The sequence below is a fragment of the Hemiselmis andersenii genome, chromosome 2, assembly GCF_000018645.1.
Source record: "Hemiselmis andersenii chromosome 2, complete sequence; nucleomorph".
NCBI classification, from domain to species: domain Eukaryota; class Cryptophyceae; order Cryptomonadales; family Hemiselmidaceae; genus Hemiselmis; species Hemiselmis andersenii.
The window spans coordinates 89,036-106,421 of record NC_009978.1 but is presented as its reverse complement, the minus strand read 5'-3'; the positions used below and the strand labels follow the sequence as shown (position 1 = coordinate 106,421).

Here is a 17,386-nt window from a genome sequence, read left to right as displayed (position 1 = left end):
AATGATTGGTTTCATAAATGCTAATGTATTTGTTTCATTAAACGAAAATAAAAAAATTTTAAAAAAACCTTTTTTAAATCATAGGTCCAACAGTTTATCGAAAACAAGATTTGAAAGCTTAAAAATGAACTCCGATGAAATCCTAGACCCTGAAACTCGAAAAGAAAGAGAAAGACAAAAAGAAATTGAAAGACTCAGAGCAGCAGAAAAATTTATGGAAATCGATGAAGGGAAATTCGAATGTCAAGCTTGCGGATACGTTTATGAACCTGAAAAAGGTGACCGATTTGCAGGGATTGAGCCTGGAACTGCTTTTACCGCGCTTTCTTCCGATTTTAACTGTCCCGCCTGTAGGTCTCCTAAATCTCAATTCAAAAGTATTAAAAAAACTATAGCAGGTTTTGCAGAAAATCAAAAATATGGTCTTGGTGGCAATTCTTTAACCGGCGACCAAAAAAATTTTGTAATTTTTGGAATATTAGGGTTAGCTTTTCTTCTTTTGCTAAGTGGATATTTATTAGAATAAAAATTGATTTAAAATAGGTAAAAAAAAAACAATCCGCAACCGAAGAAGAAAAACAAGTACAGAATGATTGCTTATATAAGGTTTCTCAAAATACCGGACAATATTTCAAAACATTTTTTAAAAATAAAAAAATAACTAAAACTTTTTTCTCTTTATAAAAAGATTAAAAATATTCTAAAAAATTATTTCTGGAAAAAAAACTTAAATATGATTTTTGGCAGAAGTAACAAATTCTGTTTAATTAAATCTAATATTTTAGTTTTTATATAACTAAAAAAAAATTTAAAAAGGAACCTTAATTATTAATTTTTATTTTATTTAATTTTTCTTGGTCAATTAATTTTTTTCGATTATAAATGTAATTCTTCATTTTTTTATGAAACTCGTTTTTAAAATAACCATCAAATTTTTCACTTTTTTTTTCAAACCAAAGAATTTGAAAATATTCTTTTTCTATATTTTTTAAATTAAAACCATTTTTAAAATTCAAAAAATTTTTATGTATCAAAGATTCAAAAATTTTTTTTTTATTTTGACCATTTTTATTTATCTTTTCTCCATTTGCCCAAAAAAATAAATTAGTTGGATCCGGAAATAAAGTGGGAAGCGAACCAGAATTAAGGTGATTTTTTTTAAAATTTTTTGATATTTTATTATTTCGGGTAAATCCGAAAGAAAAAGCAATCGAATTAATATTGGTTTTTTTTAGACTAAGTAAATCCGAATCAAAATTTTGTTTGGCTGTCGTAGTCAAGCTGGATGAAATGGTTGTCATACAAATCGGACAGCTGAATTGCCGTCTTAACCAATCTTGTAAACAAAGAGTGTGCAAAATATGTTTACATGGCAGTTTTTTTGACATTTTTGAATCCATTTCATCCCTACATACAATACAAACATTATCGCTCAAATCAAAAATTTCTTCTTCCGTTGGGTTTTTCATTATTGTGCCGATGAAAACCTGAGTTTTTCGATAACGACTATATTCTTCAAAATTTTGAAAAAATTCCTTTCCACATTGAAAAGCACGCCTGAGAATATAATATTTGAAAATGCCTTTTTTGGAAATGGAAATATTGTTTAAAGACAAAATATATGAAAAAAGGTTTAGAAATGAGACCCAAATTTTTAAAAATAGTTCACAACCTCCTTGAAAAGACCATTTTCCATCAAAATAATAATTATCTATAAAAAAAAAAGCATGATCGATAATACTTTCTTTGATAGAAGAAGTTAAAAATAAAACTTCCGTTCCGATTATTAAATTAACAATCCTCCTTCTATTAAAAGCTAAATAAACCTTTACAACAATTGTTTCAAAGAAAGTCAGAGAAAAAAGAATGGTAAAAAAGGACAATAGTTGGAAGGAAGAAAAATTTTTTTTCGAAGGTTTTTGAATTTTTAAATTCTGAAGATAAATTTGTTGAACAGTTCTGGTTAAAATAAAACTTCCGAAGATTAGAGAAGAATAAAAAGAAAATTGGCGGGATGAGAAAATTAGAACAAAAAAACATTCCATAATAGCTTCTTTTAGCTCTTGAAGTAATACCCGATTTTTTAGAAGATTTAAAAAAAAGGATATCAAATTTTGCCGACAATTAGCTAAAAAAAACCATTCTTCGAAAAATTTAAAAAATTTTTTTGAAACCATTGTAAAGAAAAAATCAAAAAATTTTAAAAAAAAGACAATATTTAACAAATTACGTTGAGAAATTTTATCTAAAAAGTTCTTTGCGTTTTTTTTTCTCCAGCTATCGAAAAAATTCAAAAAAAAAGTTCCCCAAAGAACAGTGCTAAAAAAACTTAAAAAAATTCGATAAAAAACATTCATGTTTTCAGTTTTTTTTTCTTTTTATAAATATTTTGAAACAAAATGTGTATCAAAACGTTGTTTTATTATTTAAAACTTAAATTATGGATATAGTGAGATATTCCAAGGAAGGTTATAAAAGGTTCATGCAAAAGCTTTCAAATAAAAAAAAAAAATTGTGGTTTGCTTTGACATTCATACTTTTGAATTTTCTAACTTGGAAAAAAGTACAAGCTCATGAAAAATCTTTTTCGTCCCAAAACCAAAATTTTGGAAATCAAGAAAGTTCCGGAAAAATAACCCCCGAAATTATTGGTGCACAAAAAAAACCTTTACATGGTTGGACATACAAAATGTACCCTTTTTCGAAAATTTTAAAGGCTCAGATAAAAAATCCAATTTATTTCAATAAAAAAAAATTAAGGTGGAGTAACAAAAAAATGTTAAGTAAATCTTCCGTTTTTTTCCCTTTTTTAATTGAAAAAGTTAGTGAAAATCAAAAAGTGAAATCCGAAAAAAACCAAATAAATTTTATGGATTTACGGATAGATGGCGTTTATGTATTAAATTTAAAAAAAAAAATGAATCAGGAGAAATTTTCTATTGAACAAAAAGATTTTGGAGTTTTGCAATTATCGAATAAATCTTCTATTTATAACCCTGATTCACAGTCATCTCATTCAGTTTTTTTTTCCTTTCCAGAAACCAAAAAAATGGCCGGATTTCAAGATTTAATTCCTTTTGATCAATTGAGAGGGTTTTTGTTACAAAGTTTTTCATCCTTTTCTGGTTCTTTTTTTTCAAAAAATTTACTAAAAAATAAATTGTCCTCTGATTTCAAAACCAGAAAAAATAACCTGAGAACTTTTTCTTTACTTGAAAGAAAAAAATCTATAATATTTCGAAAAAAAAAATTCAGACAAAAAAAAAAATTTACCAAAAAAAATTCAAAATTTTTTTTAAACTTTTTGTCAACTAAAAAAAAAGACAACTTTTCAAATGTAGAAAAAAAATTAAAAAAAAAGAAAAAATTTTTAATTAAAGAAAGTCGACCTTCCAAAAAAAACCAAAGGGATAAAATTTTTTTAAAAAAAAAACAAGATTTTGTTTTAAAAAGAATTAAAATTAGTTCGAAAAAATATTTTCCTCCTACTATTTCATTGATAAAAAAATTTTCTGGAATAAAAACTAAGGATCAAAAAAAAATAAGGAAAAACATAAACCGCCCCTTTGGTCCTTTTTCGAACAAAACTACTTTTACGTCCTCGAAAATAAAAAATTATATAAAATTTTTATCGATGATAAAAAAACAAAAAAAAAAAATTTCCAAAAACAAAAAAAAATTCAATAATAATAATTTATTAAATTTTAGGAACAAAAAAATTTTCAAGCTTGAAAAAAGTAGAAAAAGTTTCCCTTTTAGAAATAATTCTTTCATATGTTTTAAAAAAAAATTTATTTGCCAAAAATTATTCTATCAAAAAAGAAGGGGAAATTTAATTTCAAATAAAAAAAAAATGAATAAAACCAAGAGCAGAATTTTAAAAATAAAAAAATTTTGTTTTTTTCTTTCCAGAAATGAAAAAATTTCAAGTTCAAAAAATTTATCTAGATTTCGAAATAAAATAGGATATTTTAATATCATTCATTCGAAAGAGTCTTGTTTTTTCCTTGAAAATAAGGGCATTTTTCATCTAGCTAATTCTTATCTTAAAGGAAAATTACTACCTAGAAGTTTTCATGAAGCTTTAGTATGTCTTTCTAATGCTTCAAAATTGGGAAATTCCGAAGCTTTATTCCAATTAGGAAATATTTTTTTCGAAGGAAAGGGTGTGGGAAGAAATAAAAAATATTCGGTTTCGTTTTTTAGAAGTTCAGGAAAAAGAGAAAATAAAAAAGGGTTGTATAATTCTGCTTTTATGGAAAAAAGGGGAATCGGATTTAATTCTGATTCTTTAAAAGCACTTCATTCAATCGGAAAATTAGAAACACTAGGTCGAAAAAAAAAAAAAAAAACCAAAAGTTCAAAAAAATCCAAATTTTCAAAAAATTTTTATCGATTTTTGCAAAAACCGGATGAAACCGGTCTTTTAAGGTGTTACCTAAATTCTTTAATTTCTTTTCGTTATTTTTCTTTTCCGGCTGTTATTTTAAAAAAAGCCGGATACATCGGTTATTTGACGAATCTTTTAAATCGGTCTTCAACCGTTTCTTCTTATGAATCGGCATGGAATTTAAGTGAACTTTTTCTTGAAAATAGGCAGCCTTTTCTTGCTTCAAAAAAAATTGAAGAAATTTCAAATTTTTATCCGAACCAAAAAGCTGTTTCGTTTTTTGGATTTGGTCAAAAAAAAAATCAAATGACAATTAAATTGCTGCTATTGGGCGATTCAATTTTAAATAACAATAAAAAACTGCATTTTTATTTTTTAAAATTATATGACTTTTTTTCAAGATATGTTTCAGCAATTTTTTCTTTTTTTTATTGCTTTTCTTTGTCTTCCAATTTCGATTCTATTTTTTTTTTATCGTTTTTCATGAAAATTCTTGTTCTTCCATTTTTTGAATAATTTTAGTTAAATAAATCCTTTTTTTAAATAAAAAAATTAATGTAAAAAAAAATTTTTTTTTATTTTTTTCTCATTTTAATAATTTAAAAAAACAACCATCATAAACCAATTTTTTTTTATTTTTTAAAGAATTATTGGTTAACAATTTCTCAAAATTATTTTTTACAATTTTTGAAAATCCCCACATTTGACTTACAAAAATTTTTTGTCTGCCCGGAAATTTATATTTGGCACGCCTTAACGCTTCGATTATTTTTAATGTATTTTCATTTTTTGATCGGACAGAAAAAAGAATCTGTCCTCGAGCAACTCGAGCAGCAGTTCCGATTGGTTTCCCAAATGCCCCACGCATTCCACTTTGTAAACGATCAGCTCCAGCACACGAAAGCATTTTATTTATTCGAATTACATGAAATGGATGAATTCGGACCCTTAAATGGAAAGAATCTTTCCCAGCGTTATTTATTAAGTATTTATTGCAAGCAACACGTCCTGCTTCTATTGATTCGGACGAAACTTGAGTTTGTTCTTCTTGAACTAAATGAATACTTAATGGAAATTCTTTAATGCATGCCTTTTTATTTCCTAAATCAAAAATTCTAATTTTCGGATCTGGAACCCCTCTACAGTACCGAGATTTAGGATAAGGTTTGTTTTTACAATATCTGTAACATTTCCAAGGCCTTCTTCCCATTTTATTTAATTTTTTTGTTTTTTCTGTAGAATTCTTTTTTTATTGATAATAAAAAAAATCATGGGATCTGCCACATTTATTAATGAAATTTGGAGAAATAAAAAATCTGATATTATGTCTTTTCTTCTTCAAATAAGAGCGTGGGAATATAGACATTTACCTTCAGTATATAGAATAAAAAGACCTTCTCGACCTGAAAAAGCAAAAAAACTAGGCTACAAAACTAAACAAGGATTTATTATTTATAGAGTTAAAATTAGACGAGGCGGCCGGAAAAAGCAAGTCAAAAAAGGGATAACTAATGGAAAACCCAAAAATCATGGTGTTAATGAAAAAAAATTTGGAAGAAACAAAAAATCATTGGCTGAAGAACGAGCAGGAAATTTTTGTGGTAATCTCAGAGTACTTAATTCATATTGGATAAATCAAGATTCGCTTTATAAATATTTCGAAGTAATTCTCGTCGATCCATTTCATAAAAACATTAAACGAGATCCCAACATAAATTGGATAACTTCGCCTACTGCAAAACACCGCGAGCTTCGAGGGTTAACTTCCTCTGGAAAAAAAAGTAGAGGATTAAGAAAAAAAGGTCATAGAGCAAATAAATCTAGACCTTCTAAAAGGGCTGCGTGGAAAAAAAATAATACAATTTCTTTACGAAGATATCGATAAATTTTTCTCAATATTAAAAAATTTAATTTTTTTTGTATAAACCTATTTTTAATTATTTTTAAAACTAAAAAAATATGGGAGCTGGAAAACCTCGGGGATTACAGGCTGCACGAAAACTTAGAAATCATAGAAAAAAACAAAAATGGAATGATAAAAAATATTCTCGTAGACACTCTTTAACTGCATTGAAAGCAAATCCTATGAAAGGTGCTTCCCATGCTAAAGGAATAGTTGTAGAAAGAATCGGAATTGAGGCAAAACAACCCAATTCAGCAATCAGAAAATGCGTCAGGGTCCAGTTAATTAAAAATGGAAAAAAGATAGCTGCTTTTGTTCCAAACGATGGTTGCCTTAATTTTATAGAAGAAAATGATGAAGTTCTAATTTCAGGTTTTGGAAGGAAAGGACATTCTGTTGGAGATATACCAGGGGTTCGGTTTAAAGTAGTAAAAGTTGCAGGTGTTGCTTTAATTGCTTTATTTCGAAGAAAAAAAGAAAAGCCCAAAGCATAGTTTATATAAATAAAATTCCGATTCGATTTTATAAATTGAAAAAAATTTATATATTGACACAATTTTATTTTTTCTTTCTAAGGATTAACAAAAGGTTAAATTTTCAAAGACTCATAGAAATAAAAAACCATTTTTTTTTAAATGGAATTAATAATATTAGAAAAGGTTTTTCTTAAGAAAAAAAATATTAAAATTTTTTTTAATAATTTTGTGTTTTTTTTTGGTTTTTTTTCAGGCAATGATTCAAGATGTTGCATCGAAGTCGAAAAAAATTCCTATCAAGAAAAAGAGCCTTATAAAAAACTAATCAGAATAGAAAATTCTATTTTTTTTTTTAGAAAGAAAAAAGTTCAATCAATTTTTGGCGATTTTTCTTTTTTTCCACAAAATTTTCTTAATAATTTGTTTGAAAAAAATAAATTTTTCTTTTTTTTTTATCTAGAGACTGAAAATATTGATCAAATGAGAAAAAGAATTATGGAAAAATTGTTTTTAAAAAACAATAAAATGCGCAATAATGAAATAAAAAATTCTAAAATATTTATTATTGTTCCTAATCAGACGAGTATGTTTCAATTAATTCGGATTTTATTTTTTTCAAAAGAAAAAGGAAAACTCCATAAAAAATTTTTTTCAAAAAACTTATTTAATAGCGATTTCCTCAATATTAAATTTGGTAAAATTATTAAACCTGCAGATTTCAAAAGAAATTTTTTAGACGGACAGGAAGATTATATCCGTTTAAATTGTTTATTAAGAAAAAATAAAATTAGTTTTGGAAAAGAAGGAAAAGCGGATTTTCTTTTTTTAACTCCTATTTTTCTAAGAACTTTGAACAAAAAATCTCTGGCAGCTCTTTTTAAGAGTTCTTTTTCATATCTAATTGATAATTTTCAATTAATATACATGCAGAATTCAGAAAATTCTTCTATGATTATAAAAAGTTTTTTCCTAAGTTATAAGTTTAAAGACAAAAATAAAAATATTATCTTGAAAAAACCTTTTCAAACAAAATTAATTGAAGTCTTTATTTTGTCAAATTTTTTTCAATCTAATTTTTTATTTTTAAAAAAATCAAGTTGTTTTTATAAAATTTTTCTGAAAAAAGGTCGAAAATGGAAAAATCAAACATTACATTCTAAAGTAAAAAATTGGGTTTTATTTTTTAATTGGAATAAAAAAATTTCCAAAATCCAAAACCTTTTGCTTATTTTTGAAAAAAATTTTGCTAAAATTCTTCCTAAAAAAGCCCTGGAAGGAGTTTTAATTTTTTGTCAAGATTATTCGGAATTTATTTTTATTCGAAATTATCTTTGGAAAAATATTAGAGAGGGAGATATTTGTTTAGTGATGCTTCATGAATATTTGAACAACTTTGAAAAAAATAGGAGGAAAAACTCAAGCAAAAATAGTAATAAAAAAATAATTTTGATTACAGAAAGGTTTTATTTTTTCAATCGTTTTCCTATTTTAAATGTAGAAACAGTTTTTTTTTTCTCTAGACCTAAAGAAATTGAATATTTTTTCGAAATTTGCAAATTTTTTAAAGAAAATAAAAAAATCAAAAATATTTTTTCTATCCAAGAAAATTTTTTAAAAAAATTTCAAAATAAACAAAACGTTAAAAAATAAAATCTTTTTTTTTAAATTTTCATACCAAAATAAATTTTGGAATTTTCTGGACTTCGATTTTATAAAACGGTTTAATAGGATTAAAAAAAAGTCTCTCGATTCCTTTTTTTGTAATTTTTGCCAATCTTATAAAACTTCCACTATTTCCATCTCGAAGAATCGCAAGCGAAAGAGCTTTAATTAAAAAATTTTTGGACTGTGTTTCGTTCATTTTTAATTTGAAATTAGCATCACAAAATCCTTGAATAAAAATTGACCCGCTCCCCATTAATATAATTGATTGATTAAAAACGTATCCTCCTTGAGTAATAGAATAAATTTGGCCTCCACGGAAACAATCCCATCCTGCACAGATAAAACCAGCGTTTACTGTGTTCTCTTTATAACAATACTCTCGAAAAATTTGGGCTAAGTTTTGAACTTTGGGAGGAAACTTACTTTCAAAAAGATTGTTTAACACCAATGATCGAAGATTTTCAATGGTATTTTGTGTTTGAGCTGCAGATCCCGATCGACAACAAACTATAGATCGTGTTAAATATGAAATTTTATCACTAATTTTATTTGAAACTAAAGGACCAGAACTGGTTTGTGAATCGGCTCCTATAAGTATTCCATCCTGAATTTCAATGGCAACAACAGTAGTCCCCATAGAATTTTCTTTATTTACCATAAGATTTATTAAAAAGGAATTATGATGATACTAATTTAAGTTTTTTTTTTAAAAAATTCTTTTCCGTATAAAAAAAAAATTAAAAATTTAGAATTTAAACAAACCTAAAGAAACATTAATCAAAGAGACCTAGACCAAAATCTTCTTCCGAATTCTCCTCGTTTTCCTCTTTATTATTTTTAGGTTCTTGAATATCGTTTTCGGGCTCATTTTTTGGAAATTCTTCTTTATTTTTTTCCAAAATTGGATTTTTATCATCATAATCATTTTTTTTTGGAGGTTTATATCCAATTACATGGCTAATTAGTGTTAGATTTGTTGAAATTTTTTTAATTGTATTTTTAATTGTAAATCGAGTGGGGTAAGAAATTGAATATGCAACTAAATTTAATTTGGAAAAAATTGCCAAAGAAGATTCTGTAAGCTGTTCTTTTGTAATTTCAAGGACAGTGGGTTTATAGCAGACATCCGTATCGAAAACAAGCTTTATTTGTAATTCAAATGAAAATGGTACAATATTAAGCTTTTTTAGTAAAGCAGCTTCGGAGTTACCGACAACTTTTCCTTTTTCGATTAATTTTATTGGATCTTGAATTTCTATTTGCCCTTTTTGAATTTTGGTGGGGATATTTAAGGCTTGAAAGAAAGAAGTTCCGTCAGGAGGCAATTCTGTAGGTCCTGCAGGGATAATAACTTCATTTTGAGCAATTTGACCAACTTTTGCTGGTGCAGGAATTCGATTTTCTTTCAAGATTTTTTTAATTTCAAAAGGATCATTTTTAGTAAAGATCAACCCTACGTTTCCCGTTGTAAAATCGTACAAATCTTGCATATTAGGATTTTTTTCAATCTGTTTTTTTAAAACCTTTTTTATTATAGAATTTTTTCCCATTATTAAAATGGAACTTTTTTGTAAAGCTTTTCTACATTTTTGGATTTGGTTAGACCCAACATTATCTGCCTGAACAATAATTATTTTTGGATATTTTGAAAACAAAAACGCTAGTTTTTCGAAATATAAAGATTTTTGATTCAAATTCGCCATGATTTTTTTTAAAAAAAAAACTCATCCACACTATTTTTTTTATTGCTTAAATTAGAAAATTTTTCCTCCTTAACGAAGAATCTTCTCAAACATTTTTTTTTAAAAAGAACTAAAAATCTCATTGAAAATTTTTTGATTCTATTAAATTTCCTTAAAATTTCAAAAATTCAATAATTCTTTTATATTGAAGTAAAAAACAATTCCGCGACAAGGAAAACCGGGTGAAAAGTTTCTATAAAATTTTTCTTAAAAACTTCTTAGGTGGAGAAATGTTAAAAAACAACTAGATTTTATTTTTAACATCATGCACTTCAAAATTTTTTAATCTAAGAAAAAAAGGAATTTCCCTGAAAATTTTTGAATAAAAAAACATCTTCCTAAATTTTTAAAATTTTGAATAAATAAAACAAAAAAAAATTCCAATTGAATTGGATTTTAAAGAAATGAAAAAACACTTGGATATGTGCAAAACCCGAGTTTAATTCAAAAATTTTATTTTAAAAAATAAACTAAAAAAAAGCCACCTAAAAAGGTTTGAACCTGAAAATTAATTTAATTTGTCTTTTTTTCTTATTTGGTTTATTAAATTTTTTATTTTAAAAAAAAGAATATTTTTCAAAATTGTCTATGTTAGTTTTAATAGTTTTGTAAGAATTCAAATACCAAAAAAAGATACCTAAGAAAAAAAAAAATCTTAGATTATCCAAAATTCCTTTTTTTTTTTTTTTTAAAAGGCTTTTTCGAATGATTTATTTATAATTAAAAAGTTCCATTTATTGTAAAAAGAAATAAGAAATTCTTTTTTGAAAAAAAAATCTCAAAAATTTTTTTTTAAGTTTTTGTTAATAAAAAATTTCTAGTGATTGAAAAAATATTTATATCGGTAAATTAAAATAAAATTTCGATTAGAGTGAATAAATTTTTTAATGAGACATTAGCTTCTAAATGTGGAAAGTTCTCTTGGCATTTTAAAATAAAAATTTTTTAAGTACTATAAAGTCCTTTTTCTTTACACCAAAAAAAAAGCCACCAATATAAAGAAATAACTGAACCTAAAATAATTAAAACACAAAGGAAAAAATAACTTTGAGAAGAAAATTCTTCCTTAAAAACTGGAATTCCAAGATTCATGCCGAACATCCCGACAACCAAACTTCCCGCTCCAAAAGCTAAAGCGATGATATTCAAAGTAAGTTCAACGAACAAAATTCTATTTCGAATGGTATCTAAACGAATTGTAACCAAATCTTCCGTATCATCAATGGCATTATCAAGTAATTCGGCTCGGTTGGTTAAATGATCAACCACTTGTAAATAACTTTCAGATAATATTTCGATTTCATCATGTTCGACGGGATTTCTAAATTGTTTAGGGTGAAATTTTTTTTCTGTTAAATACATGTTAATCATATTTTCATCCTCTTCCAACACTTCTTGAAGGACTCTTTGTACATCTTGAGACCTTGCTGAAAATTGACTAAGTCTTTGTTTAAAAGAACGCAATTCTTCTAACTGCCGACTTGTAAGACGAGTGGGAAGATCATCTAAATTTTCTAAAATGGTTGGTTCTAAAGAGGCAAAATCTTTTTCTAAACTCATGCAAACATTAACAAGAATCCCTTCTAATGCGCAAAATTCATAAGGCATGCTAGTCATATCTATATCGCGTTCCACTATTTTACCAAGTCTTTCCGAAATTATCTTTACGGCCCTTTGGACCTTTGGATTATCAGGATCGAATAAAAATAATTTATTATATAAAATGACAGCTCTTATTTGTTCTAAGGAAACCAATATAGCATTATGGCGGACCCATAATGCAGGTTTAGCACTGAAAGCAGGATCGACTTGTCTAATATCTCTGCTTTGTAAAGAGCCTCTAAAAAATTGAAGAAGTCGTTGTTTATCTTTTTCATTCATAGTTTTCAAAAGAGGTTTATTTAAATTTTTTTCTGAAGCTAAACTGTTATGTAATATTTGTAGTCTATCCAAATCTTCTTTCATAGAAATTCGAGCCTCACGAAGTAGCTCAGCCCGGGAAATTCTTCGTAAGACACAAATTCCTTTTATATCGAATTCCAGACATATTAGTTCAGTTCTTCTAATTAAAAGCGAAGACCGAAGAGAATTAGGAGTTTTAAAATTTTTTTTATGCATGTATAAAAAATTATTTTTCCTTTTTTTTGGAGTTTTTTGTGGGAAACCCCCTTTCATTTAAACTATTAAAAAATAAAAATGGATTTTTTTAATCCAAAAATAAATTTTAAGAAAGGACGTTTTTTTTTGTTTTATTAAAAAGAAGAAGAAATCCAAAAAATTTTTTTTAATATTAATTATGTAAAAAGGATAAACTTGTTTAAAATTGGTTTTTATAAAAAATCATTTATTTGTTTTTTTTTTCTTTTAGCTTTTTAGATTGTTTAAAAAAACGATTTCATAACCCATTTTTTCTATACAGAGATCTCGGTTAAAAGATAACTTTAATTAATTTTTGGTCCATGGATTAATAATCTGAGAAAATAAAAAACATTTGTTAATTCAACTTGAAATTTTTTCAAAAAATGAACCCATAGAAATAAAAATAAAATTTAATTTCCTTATTAACCAAAAAATTTCAAAAAAAAATAAATAAATAAATAAATCAGTGTAAGGAATGAGTTTCTTCATTTTTTTTTAAAAAGAAAATTGTGTTTTCATCAATTTTTTTCTTTTTTTCCAACTAAATTTTTAGGATAAAAAATTTTTTCTTTTAATTTTTTTTTTTTTAATAAAAAAAAAATTGAAATTTTATTAAAAAAAAAATCCCGATACATTCCTATAAAGAAATCTTGAAAGGAATTGAAAATTTTTAAAAAAAAAAATTTATTAATGATTTTTGAAATAAAAAAAAAAAATTCATTGGGAAATTTTTTCCAAATTTTTTTATATTTTTCTTTTAAAATTGGATTTAAATATTTATCAAAAAAATCTCGTTTAAAAAGTTTTCGCATAAAAACTTTTTCAAATTTAATAAAAGAATTTTTTTCATGAAAGTTTTTTTTAAAACTTAAATTTTGATGTTTTTTCTGAAAAAATGGTTTATAAAAATTTTTTTTTTGAGAAAAAGAACTAAAAACTAAGGAAAAAGAAAACAAAATAGAGTCAATGGATTGGGTTTCTTTACAAAAAAAAAAAAATCTTAAATTGGTTGATTTTGTGATTATTAAATTTTTTAAAATTGTTTGAAAATCTATAGAAGCCTTTTCAAAATTATTAAATAAAATTATGAAAAAAGGATAAAAACTTTTCTCGGAAAAACAAAAATTATTTGAAATTTGGATTATTTTTTTAACAATTGGTTTTTGGTTTTCAAAATTTTTAAGGTCAAATTGAATTAAATTTTGTTTAAAATTATATGGGTTGTTTTTTAATTCGAAAATTTTTCTAAAATTTACCAAAAAACGATCGGAATTTGAATTTATTATTATAACATTTCCAATATCTTTATGGTTCAGAATTAAATTTGTCAAATTTTTAAAAAAAAGAATTTCTCCATGTGGAGGCATGAAAACTTTATGTAGAATAAGTTTAATGTAAATACTATTTTACTGTATAAAATTTTATATGTTTAAATTAATTTCTAATTTCGCCATCGCCTAAAAGTTTAAAAAAAAAATGATTTTTATTGAAAAAACTAAGAAAAATAATCTTTTCCAAATTTTGAGCGAAAGTAAAAAACACAAAATCAGCCTTTTCTTTTTTTTTGAAACCGAAATTAATCAAAAAAAACTAAAAAACTCAATCTCAATAAGTTTCCCTGGTTATCCAAAAAAAAACCAACAAAAAGTTTTCGCTAGCTTTTCTATTCCAAAATCCTTTTCAAAAAAAACAGATTTTTTTGGGAAAACAATTGAAAATTCTTCAATGGTTAAACTTTCGGTTTCATCTAAAAAATATCTTTACGAAAAACAGAAAACTTTTTTAGATTTTCATTTCGGAAATTTTCGATTCAATAAATCCTTTTTGTTTTCCAAATATTATAAATTTAAAAAAATAAAATTTTTCTCTCTGAGAGAAAAATGTTCGAATCCCTACTGTTTGTATGAATATCATGATTTTGCCGAGAAAAATTTCGAAAATTTTATTGGAAAAAGAAAAAAATTTTCGAATGATAAAGAAAAAAATTTTTTTATTCTTTTAGAAAATTTACTCATCAAAATTTTTAAAGAAAGCAAAAGATTAATATCGGGAGTAATCGAAAATCTAAAAAACCAAAAAATGTTGACATTTCCAAGCTTTTTACTTCTATACTCTTTAATCAATCCAATGTTATTCTCCCATTTTGTTTTTATTTGGAACTACATAAGTTTCATATTTGCTAAAGCTTTAATTTTATTTGTATTAAAAAATAAAATTTTTTCTAAGGAAAATGAGAGTTTAAAAACTAAGAAAAAAAATCGACAATCTATTTATTTGAAAAAATTTTTCGAAATGGTTATATTTTTCAATGGAGCGATCAGATCATTCAATATGTTAGCTGTTTAATTCTGGATACACTGGGAATCGAACCCAGGACCTCCCGCATGCTAAGCGGATACTCTACCGATTGAGCCATGTACCCTATAATTAAAGATGCATGAAAATTAAAAAATTATTTAAATTAATATCCGAAATTAAAAGCAGAGCTTCTTGAAACGCGTTGTGCAAAAAGCATATTAAATAATTGATAAAATTTTTTTTAATTTTATTTCGATAATTCAAAGATTTTAAACATTTTATAAACAATGGTTTTGGATAAATAAAAGCAAAAAAACAAGTTTTTTTTTTTTGAAAATCCAATTTTTTGTCCATTTTATTTTTTACAATTTTTATTTTCTGGTTTTCAAATTTTTTCAAAAAATAAATGAATTCGTGACTTTTAATAAAAAAAAAACTATTTTTGATAAAAGAAAAGGTTTTGAATTTTTTTTCAAATTCCAAAAATTCTTTTTCCCCCCCTCCAATTTTCAAGAAATTTTGATTTTTATCTGAAACAGATAAAAAAGAAAACTCTTTATCATTCGAATTAAAAGAGTCCCAGTAATTTTTTTGGCTTTTTTTTGAGATTTTCTTAATTTTTTTAGAAAAATAGAAAATTTTTTTAAAAAAAAAATTATTCCAGGAATTTAAAAAATAGTTAAAGAATCTAATTTGAGGAAGGGAAAAAGAAAAAGGTTTGGGATTAAAATATGAAATTTTTTTTGAAAAAATAAAATCAAAAAAATAAACTTCTTTTTTTTTTTTTTTGAAATTTATTGATTTTTTTTTTTTTAAAAAAATCGGACGATGGAATTTTTTCAAACTAATTCTTTTTAGAAAAAAATTTTCTGAAAAATTGGTGTGATCAAATTCAATCTTTGAAGAAGAATTACAAAGAGAAATTTTTTTTTCTGTTAATTTATTTATTGGGTAAAATTCAGAGAAAAAAATTTTTTTGGGATTTATTATCTGAAGACTATTTTGATAATTGATTATTTTTAATGATTTAAAATTAATTTCTTTCAGATCCCAAAAGTTTAAAGAAGTTTCTGATATAATTGTTAAAAATTTTTTTTTATGACTGTTAATTTTTTTTAATAAAATTTTATATTTTTTAAAATTTTCAAGAAAAAGGTAAAAATCTAAATTGATAAAAATTGGAAAGCAAAAAAAGGAAATACTTTTTTTAAATAAATTTTTGTTTATTCTTTGGGTTGCTTGCTTTGTTAAATTCGTTTTTAAAGTAATTATAGTTTCCTTTCCTTTTTCCAATTCTTTTGGGATTTTTTTTGAATTCACTGTTTTTTTTTTTATTAGGCTTTTTAAAAACTTGGACACGAAAAAGTATAAAGAATCGACCTTTTCAGCATACAATCTAGCACTAGTATCAATGGAAAAGCTTGCGAGATTGAATTTTTTTATTGATTGAATTTTTTTTAAATTTTTCTCATTCAAATCTGAAAAAAATAACATTTTATCAATAAATTTTATTTCCCAAAGGTCTTTTTTCTCTCCCAACAAATTTTTGAAATTCTTTTTTCTCTCCATAAATTTTTTTTTTATTAAAAAAAACTAGCCTTCTTACTTTTTTTTCAAAGAATTTTTTTTTTAATGATATGAAAAAAAAATTTTCTATCTAGAAAAAAAACTAACCCTATACACTAAAAAAGAAAAACTGAAATTTTTTATGAATAATAATAAAAATTTATTCTTTACGCGAATATTTATTTAAAAATTAAAAAGGGTCTTTAAAAGGGAAAATATATGTTTAAATTCTAACGATAACGACTATTAATACTAAAAAATGATATAGAATTGGCCAAAATGGATAAATCCTGGTCCAATTTTAATAAAACTGGACAAGAAAAAAAATTTTTATTTTCAATTTACCCTTTTAGAAATTAAAAATTCATGGGATTTTTTAAAAAAGAAGACTTCATCCATAAATTGGGTGTAATAAATTTCTGGGTTAAATAAATTGCATTGAATGTTGCTTTCGCAAAGTTGCCAAAAGTTCTCGTTTGTCCCTTAGAAGTAGTAAAAACATCTTCATAACCAGCTAAAGTTAATAATTTTTTGGGAATTTTAGCTGCTACTATTCCAGTTCCTTTTGGAGCAGGAACACATCGAAGTCGAATGGATCCGCATTTTCCAGTCACTTTCATGGGTACAGTGTGGGATTTTCCTATTTTTTCACCCCAAAAACCTTTAAGTGAAGGAATTATTGTTAATTTTGCAATTACCAAAGCGCCTTTTATTGCATTTGCAACCTCTTTAGCTGTCTTGATTCCTAATCCAACATGTCCTGAAAAGTCTCCTACAATCAAAAAAGCTTTAAATCTTGTTCTTTGACCAGCTCTTGTTTGTTTTTGCACTGGCATGATTTTTAAAACTTCATCTTTTAATTTTTCTTTTAAAAAGAAATCTACAATTTCTTGTTCTTTTATTGGTAAGGAAAAATAAAAAATTTCTTCTAGTGATTTTATTTTATTTTTTTTAACAAGTCTCCCTAGCTTGGTGATCGGATACCATTCTTGGCTTTCAGGTTTGTTTTTATATGATTTATTTTTCTTATAATTTTTTCTTTTTAAATCAGTGGGTTGTGCATTGTGGTTAGACTTTTTTTCTTCCATTATATAAAAATAAAATATGAAAAAATTCAAAAATTAAAACAATGCCAGCTACCAGAATCGAACTGGTGATCTTTGGTTTACAAGACCAATGCGTTACCACTGCGCCAAGCGGGCAATTT

The 17,386-nt window shown here is 24.9% G+C and overlaps 15 protein-coding genes and 2 non-coding genes across 17 annotated transcripts; 6 read left to right on the top strand and 11 right to left on the bottom strand.

The window, feature by feature from the left end:
• Position 1: 1 nt before the first annotated feature.
• Positions 2 to 526, top strand: HAN_2g287 (rub; the record flags this gene model as incomplete). Its single annotated transcript, XM_001712382.1, has 1 exon — positions 2 to 526. One exon carries the CDS (start codon positions 2 to 4, stop codon positions 524 to 526), a length of 525 nt encoding a protein of 174 aa, XP_001712434.1.
• A 295-nt stretch (positions 527 to 821) lies between these two features.
• On the bottom strand, positions 822 to 2,357 carry HAN_2g286 (hypothetical protein; the record flags this gene model as incomplete). The annotated part of the gene is made up of 1 exon (XM_001712381.1): positions 822 to 2,357. One exon carries the CDS (start codon positions 2,355 to 2,357, stop codon positions 822 to 824), a length of 1,536 nt encoding a protein of 511 aa, XP_001712433.1.
• Positions 2,358 to 2,440: 83 nt separating this feature from the next.
• HAN_2g285 (hypothetical protein) lies at positions 2,441 to 4,906 on the top strand (the record flags this gene model as incomplete). The annotated part of the gene is made up of 1 exon (XM_001712380.1): positions 2,441 to 4,906. One exon carries the CDS (start codon positions 2,441 to 2,443, stop codon positions 4,904 to 4,906), a length of 2,466 nt encoding a protein of 821 aa, XP_001712432.1.
• A 70-nt stretch (positions 4,907 to 4,976) lies between these two features.
• HAN_2g284 (rpl10) lies at positions 4,977 to 5,600 on the bottom strand (the record flags this gene model as incomplete). Its single annotated transcript, XM_001712379.1, has 1 exon — positions 4,977 to 5,600. One exon carries the CDS (start codon positions 5,598 to 5,600, stop codon positions 4,977 to 4,979), a length of 624 nt encoding a protein of 207 aa, XP_001712431.1.
• A 60-nt stretch (positions 5,601 to 5,660) lies between these two features.
• Positions 5,661 to 6,275, top strand: HAN_2g283 (rpl15; the record flags this gene model as incomplete). Its single annotated transcript, XM_001712378.1, has 1 exon — positions 5,661 to 6,275. One exon carries the CDS (start codon positions 5,661 to 5,663, stop codon positions 6,273 to 6,275), a length of 615 nt encoding a protein of 204 aa, XP_001712430.1.
• Positions 6,276 to 6,349: 74 nt separating this feature from the next.
• On the top strand, positions 6,350 to 6,787 carry HAN_2g282 (rps23; the record flags this gene model as incomplete). Its single annotated transcript, XM_001712377.1, has 1 exon — positions 6,350 to 6,787. The coding sequence occupies one exon, from the start codon at positions 6,350 to 6,352 to the stop codon at positions 6,785 to 6,787; it is 438 nt and encodes a 145-aa protein (XP_001712429.1).
• A 141-nt stretch (positions 6,788 to 6,928) lies between these two features.
• On the top strand, positions 6,929 to 8,419 carry HAN_2g281 (hypothetical protein; the record flags this gene model as incomplete). Its single annotated transcript, XM_001712376.1, has 1 exon — positions 6,929 to 8,419. One exon carries the CDS (start codon positions 6,929 to 6,931, stop codon positions 8,417 to 8,419), a length of 1,491 nt encoding a protein of 496 aa, XP_001712428.1.
• Positions 8,420 to 8,438: 19 nt separating this feature from the next.
• On the bottom strand, positions 8,439 to 9,092 carry HAN_2g280 (prsB1; the record flags this gene model as incomplete). Its single annotated transcript, XM_001712375.1, has 1 exon — positions 8,439 to 9,092. The coding sequence occupies one exon, from the start codon at positions 9,090 to 9,092 to the stop codon at positions 8,439 to 8,441; it is 654 nt and encodes a 217-aa protein (XP_001712427.1).
• Positions 9,093 to 9,207: 115 nt separating this feature from the next.
• On the bottom strand, positions 9,208 to 10,137 carry HAN_2g279 (rla0; the record flags this gene model as incomplete). Its single annotated transcript, XM_001712374.1, has 1 exon — positions 9,208 to 10,137. One exon carries the CDS (start codon positions 10,135 to 10,137, stop codon positions 9,208 to 9,210), a length of 930 nt encoding a protein of 309 aa, XP_001712426.1.
• Positions 10,138 to 11,121: 984 nt separating this feature from the next.
• Positions 11,122 to 12,351, bottom strand: HAN_2g278 (mrs2; the record flags this gene model as incomplete). Its single annotated transcript, XM_001712373.1, has 1 exon — positions 11,122 to 12,351. One exon carries the CDS (start codon positions 12,349 to 12,351, stop codon positions 11,122 to 11,124), a length of 1,230 nt encoding a protein of 409 aa, XP_001712425.1.
• Positions 12,352 to 12,675: 324 nt separating this feature from the next.
• HAN_2g277 (hypothetical protein) lies at positions 12,676 to 12,804 on the bottom strand (the record flags this gene model as incomplete). Its single annotated transcript, XM_001712372.1, has 1 exon — positions 12,676 to 12,804. One exon carries the CDS (start codon positions 12,802 to 12,804, stop codon positions 12,676 to 12,678), a length of 129 nt encoding a protein of 42 aa, XP_001712424.1.
• A 29-nt stretch (positions 12,805 to 12,833) lies between these two features.
• Positions 12,834 to 13,682, bottom strand: HAN_2g276 (hypothetical protein; the record flags this gene model as incomplete). The annotated part of the gene is made up of 1 exon (XM_001712371.1): positions 12,834 to 13,682. One exon carries the CDS (start codon positions 13,680 to 13,682, stop codon positions 12,834 to 12,836), a length of 849 nt encoding a protein of 282 aa, XP_001712423.1.
• Positions 13,683 to 13,791: 109 nt separating this feature from the next.
• On the top strand, positions 13,792 to 14,661 carry HAN_2g275 (hypothetical protein; the record flags this gene model as incomplete). Its single annotated transcript, XM_001712370.1, has 1 exon — positions 13,792 to 14,661. One exon carries the CDS (start codon positions 13,792 to 13,794, stop codon positions 14,659 to 14,661), a length of 870 nt encoding a protein of 289 aa, XP_001712422.1.
• Positions 14,662 to 14,664: 3 nt separating this feature from the next.
• On the bottom strand, positions 14,665 to 14,737 carry HAN_2g274. Its single transcript has one exon. It is a non-coding gene; the product is annotated as a tRNA-Ala (tRNA).
• A 5-nt stretch (positions 14,738 to 14,742) lies between these two features.
• Positions 14,743 to 16,182, bottom strand: HAN_2g273 (hypothetical protein; the record flags this gene model as incomplete). Its single annotated transcript, XM_001712369.1, has 1 exon — positions 14,743 to 16,182. The coding sequence occupies one exon, from the start codon at positions 16,180 to 16,182 to the stop codon at positions 14,743 to 14,745; it is 1,440 nt and encodes a 479-aa protein (XP_001712421.1).
• A 353-nt stretch (positions 16,183 to 16,535) lies between these two features.
• On the bottom strand, positions 16,536 to 17,267 carry HAN_2g272 (rps2; the record flags this gene model as incomplete). Its single annotated transcript, XM_001712368.1, has 1 exon — positions 16,536 to 17,267. The coding sequence occupies one exon, from the start codon at positions 17,265 to 17,267 to the stop codon at positions 16,536 to 16,538; it is 732 nt and encodes a 243-aa protein (XP_001712420.1).
• Positions 17,268 to 17,309: 42 nt separating this feature from the next.
• On the bottom strand, positions 17,310 to 17,381 carry HAN_2g271. The gene has a single exon. It is a non-coding gene; the product is annotated as a tRNA-Thr (tRNA).
• Positions 17,382 to 17,386: the final 5 nt, after the last annotated feature.